The sequence below is a fragment of the Lolium perenne genome, chromosome 4 (assembly GCF_019359855.2).
Source record: "Lolium perenne isolate Kyuss_39 chromosome 4, Kyuss_2.0, whole genome shotgun sequence".
In the NCBI taxonomy this organism is placed as follows: Eukaryota; Viridiplantae; Streptophyta; class Magnoliopsida; order Poales; family Poaceae; genus Lolium; species Lolium perenne.
The window spans coordinates 321554747-321563206 of NC_067247.2; the positions used below are offsets into that span (position 1 = coordinate 321554747).

The 8460-nt window shown below is 42.7% G+C and overlaps 1 protein-coding gene across 30 annotated transcripts; it reads right to left on the reverse strand.

Annotated features, from left to right (window-relative positions):
* Positions 1-564: 564 nt before the first annotated feature.
* Positions 565-7252, reverse strand: LOC127296285 (uncharacterized). Of its 30 annotated transcripts, XR_007848417.1 has the most exons (9): positions 6689-7252; positions 6403-6480; positions 6164-6256; positions 5302-5337; positions 5131-5203; positions 2959-4294; positions 2603-2659; positions 1848-1893; positions 565-903 (listed from the first exon to the last, which is right to left on the reverse strand). XR_007848417.1 is itself a non-coding variant. In XM_051326326.1 (2 exons), the coding sequence occupies exons 1-2, from the start codon at positions 6999-7001 to the stop codon at positions 6458-6460; spliced, it is 336 nt and encodes a 111-aa protein (XP_051182286.1). In that variant the 5' UTR covers positions 7002-7252; the 3' UTR covers positions 6402-6457. The 30 variants fall into 30 exon arrangements, 1 of the variants encoding a protein (XP_051182286.1); XR_007848416.1 differs by having other exon boundaries at positions 565-3054; positions 3870-3972; positions 4184-4294; XR_007848398.1 differs by having other exon boundaries at positions 565-3096; positions 3870-3972; positions 4184-4294.
* Positions 7253-8460: the final 1208 nt, after the last annotated feature.

An 8460-nucleotide genomic window follows, 5' to 3' on the forward strand; every position in this document is an offset into this window, starting at 1 on the left:
TACAGGCGTCTCCGAAGTAGCAAATCACAAGCAGCTACTACAGCCGCCGCCGAAAGCAGCAAAGCACAAGCAGCTTGTCCATGCGCACGCGCGCAAGCAGCAAATCACATCTCACTAGTTATTCCAAGCAGCAGTATTTTCTACGGCGATTCTTCCTCTTCTTCCGCGGTGCTGTGCGGGCGGGCGGCGGCGGCGTCGCCGGCGAGCGAGCGAGGCAGGCCGGATTAAATAGACTAGATTTTAATGTGCGCCTTGGCGCACGATCCCGTGAAGTTTGTGACAATTTTCATTATGTAAACATCGATAGAAGTTAAGCAATTAATAAAGAGTGAATAATTATACATTTGATTCTCCTTGATAAAAGGAAAAATTATTAGAACATAACATATCATGTGAATTAAACACAACAGTAAATTAGAAAAATGCACTCCACGTAAATGTCGAAGTAGGAAAATATTATACACAAATATGAAAACATGGTTATGAGAGAACTCGGTAGTTAAACATAGGGAAACATCAAAGAGTTTGCTTCGCAACTTTACAATGAGTGAGAACGGATGAAGGTAGGAGAAACGATGTAAAAATGATATAATATAATTTTGCTCCCAAATTTAATAAATCTTCTTCAACAACATGATGCGTGTACATAGGGATGTGTTTTCCCCATAGCCAGACTTTTTCAATAGATATGTATATGACATACCAATAGAGGTAGGTCACCGTCACTTCACACTTCACACTTCGTGGCTATAGTGTTGTACAATTGATCTGGAAGCTGCCATGATCAAGACCCTGGATGAAATCTCAACGACAACTATGTGCTTTCTTGGTTGTAGTCCGAGAAAGTAAATCATTTTTTCGATTGATCCATCAGTCGGTATGTATTTTAATTTCCGAAAGAGTCTGGTTGGAAAAGCAAGAATATATCTCACAAAGGATATGTAAGGGAACGTAATAATATACATGCAAGCCATTGATTATTTGATATTTCTGTCAACCTCTATTTGAAAATTTTCACCATCGAGCATAATGAAAAAATATATTTAATCTTTCTATGGGAAACATTGTCTGATATCTCACATCAAAATTTCCACAAACAATTGTGTCATCTCTGACTGAGTAAAAAATAGCTAGAATGATTATAGAAACACCATGTAAAAACCATGTCCATGGAGCCATAACTCTTATCCAAACATATATCAAATCACCACTTCATAACATTCAGAAAATAGCAGCGTTCCTATGCCCAAGACTAAGTAAAAAGTGTCCATCCAAAGTTGTAATGAAGTTTACTGTCTATAGAAGAACTATATTCTGGACAGATCAATAAACTGGGCGCTATTTGAATGTGTCCAACCAAATTGCACAAATAAATATTATATGGAAAGCCTGGAACATGGTCTACAATTTTTATTCAGGGTGTGCCTCGAAATTATGCTTGTAGAAATAAAAGACTTAATTCTAAACTCACTGCACCAAACAGCCCAAGGAGAACCTTAATAGAAGATGTTTGAAGTCAACACTCAACAGGCTAACACTTCTGAACCTTAACTCTCAATGTTGGCATGCACCCGTACTAATTTTCCAATTGCTACTGTAAACTACACAACATGTCCATCTTTTCATATATAAAAAGTACAAAACAAACAACACCTACAGAATTATTTTAGAGAATTCCAACTCTAATTTTTCCCTTCAATGGAGTATAGGGACAGAGAAGAAACAAAACATAGCTTAGCAAACCCAGCTAATTAACCATTTTTATCCCATCGTAAATCCATCTATTGGCCATATGCTTTGGTTCTACCGAGAACCAGACACAGCAAGGGATTGCTAAGATAACAGACCTTATGCCAAGATGGAGGCCGGCAACCTGTACTCCTACTCCAGCAGCTGCGGCGACCCAATGACAGCGGAAACATACTTCAGCATAAGCAGCAACCCAACAGGAAATGTTGCTGAAATGAATAATAGAAACATCGTACAAAACATGACCTATGGGTTATATACTTTAGAACAGCATTGGCAAATGTTTGAAGGCTATATGAATAGGTAATATCTTACACATGACAAAACTTGAAATAAAAATTAAACAAAAACAACAATGGAGGCCTTTGAAGCTTATTTTTCTGAAATAGTGAACCACTTAGTTATGTCATACACAGAACAATACATTTAGGATGATCAAACTAACAGAAACTATATGGTAAAGTAACAACTGAGTATTTAGCTGTACATCTTTGGATTGCGACCAAAAAAATATTTTTGATGCTGCTTAGAAAGGTTAGCAAGTAGTGCATACATGAGCGTCTAAACTCTAAATTAGTGTCCATCCTATTGGTGACAAATCACTATCGTGCAAACCAATTTGCACAATAAAAGAACCTTGCAGTTTTCTTCTTCGGGGTTACTTTTGTCACAGGCTACAAATGAAGTGTTTTCTTCATCCAAATCTAGCATAATTCTATTTCAACAAATAATCAAGCAAATATGTATAGGGCATAGATGCGGATGCAGCATGACAAAAGCACATCATAGGATGGCAAAATACATCCTAAACAATGAAGATCCCAGTGTATTAGTTCACCCAAACTAAACTCACATGCCCTGGCTGTACTGTTGGGACCTTGGGGATGTTTCCATCTTCTGTTTAAATAACCTGAAATTGATAAGTCAGTTCACCAATTTAAGGACTCACTTTTAGTGGCAAAAAGGAGAAATTGATACAGAAGTAAACCAGAAAACATATTAAATCTAGCAGGCAGAAGCAACAAAGAGCATGAACAGATCAGCTTTGGAGCGGTACGCCTCGCATCCGTTGAACAGCAACTTCAAGCACCAGAGACATGGGCCAGCGACCAACCTCAGACCTACCGGCAGGAGCTCAAGATGGGAGACAAATAAACTGTATTGGAAATGTAGGGGAGTATGTAGAGATGCATAAATACAAAAGGATACCTATATCTTGCAATCCAGGCCTGTAGGTCATCATACACTCTTCTTTCCGCTCTCTAGGAGACCTTATGCATCAACTCCTCGAGGATACTCCCATATCTGTAAAGACTTGGTTCGGTTCCTTTGAATACACAGTCATTTCTGCAGCACCAAAAAGGCAGTGTTGAAAGATTTGAGTTCCCACCAGGATATTTGGGAGTAGAAGTATAGAAAAAAGCCTGTAACCAGCCAATCACAAGGGGTTGCTATAGAATAATAAAAAATAAAAATATGAAAACTTATTAGGTATATTATCTGACATACAACGAAGTAAGTTGACCAAGTAGTGAACGGTAAGATTAGGGCTCTATTGGCCAAGGATTTCGTCTCATCATTCCCTAACTAATTTGTGAGCTAAACAAATATAAGCGCCAGTGCCAAGCTACTATACCTGCATGGTAGCATAAGCACACAATTAATAAAAAATCCAGTATTATCAGGAACGGTAAAATTAGCTCTCTAAACAATGTATAAGATAGAAATATGGGAAGATATAGCTGCAAAGCAATCTCGTTTGAACCAACAAAAAGATCTCAAGCTTGAACAATGGTTCAAAGCGCACATGAAAAATACATAAGCTGACTGTATGAAAGAAAACTGACACCTAAGGTTCAACATTTATCTACCAAAAGAGCCAGAATTGAGGGGAATCTTTCTTTTACATTGCTCCAATCAGCTACTACTACTAAATTTTGAACTACCCAATCAGAATATATTTAACCATGATTACTATAGGTCTGCAGCTGCACATTTTCGAGTAAATTCAATGCCACCGAGATGAGCACCACGACAGCCTGCAGCCTATGTCTTGTCTCCTTACCATCAGCCGGTACTGCGCAATTCAAAATAAATTCAATGCAAAAGATATGAGTTACCTTTTTGGTGACAAACTCTGGTAGTTGGCATGCATCACTGCAACATCCTGCAACCTCTATTGTGCTTCCCAACGACGGCAGCGAGTTCGGTGTTTAGCTTGACCTTTAAAATAGCATTCTTGACTAATTAACAGAGCAAGCTCAGAAAGAATGCACTTGGCCAGTGTTTTCTAGCATATAATTAGATTAAAATTGAATACACTAAACATTTGTTGTCCTTCTGGATGGTTATTTCTAACCTGGGTTGTCAATTATAGCTTAAGCCTTGGGATGAAGGTAGTACAGCTCAAAATGGAGAAGAAAATATTACTAACAGTGAAGCATAACGATAGTCCATTTTCAATCAGTTGTCGCCTCCCCCGGCGAAGCCGTCTGCCGCCCTCGTCGTCTTCCCAGTTCCGCTGTAATGTGTTGAGCTCCGCAATCTGCAGTACATGTTGATTTCTATGCATCAGTTATTTTGAATGTACAGGAGTATAATGCAAAAATGGAGAAGTTGGAGAGCATTTTGTTCTTTGAATCTACAGGTCCCTCATTTAGGTGAGAAATGAAATTCCAGTTCTATGGAGCAATGTTTTTGCATTTGATCATCCTAAAAACAGTACTTATCAGTTCCAAAAATAAAGGCAGAAGTAAATAGAAAATCAGTTTTCAGACATGTTCAGTGTAAAATGAATAAAAAGAGGTGTAGTTTGAGTAAACCTAGTGTCAAACTACTCCTATGTGATCACAACAATCAGTAGTAAATGTAAGGGCAGAAACTACGGTCAGCCAGCCCCCTGAGATGCATGTCGATAAGGCAGAGCTGCTCTCTGCCGCCGCCACCCGGCTCGACGCTCTGGAGGCCGAGCTTGAGACGACCAAGAATGTACTGGTTACATATACAGGCATATACCTGATGCTTCTCCAAAATGTTTTGCAAGTTAATTAGCAACATCTGATCTGGCTGCCATGGAATTGCATTGCAGGATCTTGAGATGTCAAAAGGGCAACAAGCGGAGGTGCTGGCGAACATTGAGAAGAAAAAGAAGAAGGGATGGTAAGACCACCACTCTCACTTGCATTGCAGCCATTGACACGCTGTCAGTCTCAAATTGTGAGCTCATCTCATTCATCTTATAAGCGAAGTTTTTTATGTGGTTGCTCATCTTGAAGTTCTCATTTTGATAAGAAAATAATTTCAAGGTTCTACTTCTAGTTACTGAAATGAAAGAAGTGCTTATTGGGCATAAGGGAGACAACATCACATTTTATATCTAACCTATAAGAAGACCCCGTCAAGGAAATCCGGGTGCATCATTAACCATCCATGGGCCAAGTTGAGTTCAATAAGCCTTGAAGTGAAATCAAAGTAACACAATTGGCTAAATGTCTGCATACATGAATAATTTGTCATAGAAGATCTATTGTTGAGAAGATCATAGTAAGTTACCTGTAAGGCATGAAGTGTTCCGAAAACTGTTTGAGCCTACAAAATTTTGCAAGGTGGCATCAATTATTTTGATGAATTGTATCAAGCTGTTTACAGTAGCTTGCGTGGTGCATGAATATGAATACAACACTAAAGGTTGTTATGTTGATAACCAAGTTACAACAGTACGACTCAGGGCTCCAAGCTACTAATATATCATCGAACAAGCAACCCATGAATTTGCTTTCTCTAAAAAAAACTAATAGAACTTAGTTTGTGCAACCTTCCTTCATGTGAACCAGAAACTAAATCAATAGAAAATATTTCCACAAAGAAGTACCATAGTTTAGTTTGTGCAACCTTCCTTTATGTGAACCAGAGACTAAATCAATAAAAAATATTTAAGAAACCCGAATACAAATCAGCAGAGGTTGTACCATCTTACAAAAATGAATGCTAGGTAACGACAGAGATGCAACAAAGCAATAGATCTGATGACAAAAACGAATGAGCTACCAAGATTGATTGATACGAACTTGGAGCACTATGTATTTATTTATGTTGTTGAACAACTGATGCAAAGGACTATCGTAGATTATCAAATCATATTCTATGCTTTTGTAGTTGCCCATAAGGCCATAGCAGAGGAGAATAAAGGTAAGAAATGGTTCACCACCTACTTATATCAGTTAGTGTACACTAAACCATCACTCCTCATTTAGAAATCCACAGCAAACAAATCATATGCATATGAAGAAAGCATAAATGGTATATAAAAAGGAAGCCAGATCTAGGCTTAACTTGATGTGTTCATCTGCAAGAAGCATTTTCACAATTATGCTGACCAAAGAAAAGCAGTGTGATTAGGGGAGGAAAGCTGTACCTAAAAGCAGAGCATGGCATTGAGGCAAGGAAGCATAAACTCGCTGCGATCTGCCGTTCCGATGAAATACAAGCTGTTTGAATTGTTTCTTTCCTGTTCACAAGATGGACCAAACAAGATTATAGGTATAGAGACAATTTTACACAATAATTATGGTCTACTTACTTATATAGCTGAAATCTCTGCTGATGAAAATCAAAACAAGTAGGTATACATGAAGTAGAAGAAAAGAAAACTACCTGCCAGCCTCTGATTCCCGTCCTTATTTATCCATGAAAGTTGTCTCTGCGCAGCTTATTGGTCCATGGCATCACGAGCTGTGGACACAGTATAACCAAACACTAAAATTAGAGGTAGAAGTAGAGAAGATTGGGAGAGATAGAGAGGGGTTATCTGGACTGCCAAGAACAGAGGATGAGCTTGGTGCTGCTGAGGATGAGGGCCACACCAACGCAAATATGAATGGATAGAGAGATGTGGGATGAGGCAGCGTACATACCAGATGGAGGAGACGAGGATGCTCACCTGGTTCCCAGGCGGCCGTCGCCGTGCTCATGGTCAGGGAGGAGTAGCACGCGGTGCTCGGGATTAGAGGAAGCTTCCCTGCCATGGTCGTGGTCGGGGACGGCGAGTTTGGGCGAGAGACCTGCAGGGTGGAGGGGACGAGGGAGGAGGCCGCCACCAACGACAGCTGCTCGGTCACCCCGCGTGTCACCGCTCCTCCATGGTCGCTGTTGAGGCCGCCGCCGTCTGCCCCGTGAGCACCACGAGCCCGAACGAGCAGATCAAGCGACGGGCGGCGAGGAGGCTGTCGTGGTCGCCACCAGATGCCCTCCATCGCTGGACTCGAGTAGGGAGGGGCGCGGTGGAGGCCCTGCTGCCTCCTTCTGCTCAGGCCAAGGGGGAAAGGAGGGGTGGAGGCAGAGGGGCGTGTGGAGGCAGAGGGGCGGTGCGGGGAGAGAAGGAGAGGGAGAGAGGCGTGCGGCGGCGGGGATGCGGGCGCGAGGGGAGAGGATTGGGGAGGAGACGGGCAGAGGAGGGGATTGGGGAGCGATTGGGGGCGTGGCGATTGGTGGAGATCGGGCCGAGCGGGCCTTTTCGCGACCCATGGATAAAATGCGGGTTCGCGGGAGGGCCTCGCCGCCCTGGACGGAACGACGGCCGAGATCGTGCCACGTCTGCTCGATCGGACGGCCGAAAATCCAAAGCGCTGTGAGAGCTCCATGGGGGTGCAGCAATCATACCGTGGGATACATGCGCACAGGCACGCACATCTGCTAGCTCGTCCATTTGCTGGTACATGCGCACAGCCACGCGCCGTTCCAGCGCGCCGTTGCAGCAAAGCGCTCGTTAGCTCGGCCTCACACAACCTGCACGTGATTTGCACAAAAATAACCCAAAAGTTAAAAAAAAGCACAGGCTGACCCTCCGGCGAAACTATTTCACCAATCTAACCCTTTTGTGTGGTGCCCCTCACATCGGCGCCACGCATGCCAGTGTGGCGCCCCTCCTGCCGGCGCCACTCTCCCAGCCGACGTGGCGCCCTCGACGCTGAGCTGGTCTGCCGATCCGACGTGGCAGCATGTGTGGCGTCCCTCCCATCGGCGCCACACATGCCAACTTATATCAGGTTTTCGGTCGAAAACATCCAGGGGCTCCGGAACGTCTGGGACTTAGCCGTTTTGGCGAGCCTCTATGTGTGGCGCCGATGCCACGGGCGCCACACATCCACTTAAGTGTGGCGCCCGCGCCCGCCCCCAGCCCAACCCTCTCTTTCTCTTCTTTCTCTCCTCTCTTCCTCTCCTTCAACCGCCGCCGCCGGTCGCCTCTCCGCCGCCCCCACCAAATCCTCCACGGATTGGCCGGCCAAATCCATCCCCATACAATACTCAAGGTATTCCTCTTCGTTCCCCTTCAATTCATCCAAGATTTGCTCCGGTTTAATTCGATTTACCCGTTTTGCCTAGATTAGAAATGTTGGTTGTGTTTGAACCATAGATTTGTATGCATGTGTTTGAACCATAGATTTGAACCATAGATTTGTTGGAACCATAGATTGTATGCATGTGTTTGAACCATAGATGTTAAATTTTGCTAGATTGTATGCATTGTATTCAAAGATGTTTGAAATGGCTATGTATGTGTTGAAATGGGTATGTAAGTGTTGAATGTGTATGTGTAGGAACCCTAGATATGTATGTATCCTAGATTTGTGGAGGAACCCTAGGCATCAAATTTCATGAATGTGTATGTGAAGGAATAACTCATATGGTGTTCTATCCCTGAATATGAATGTA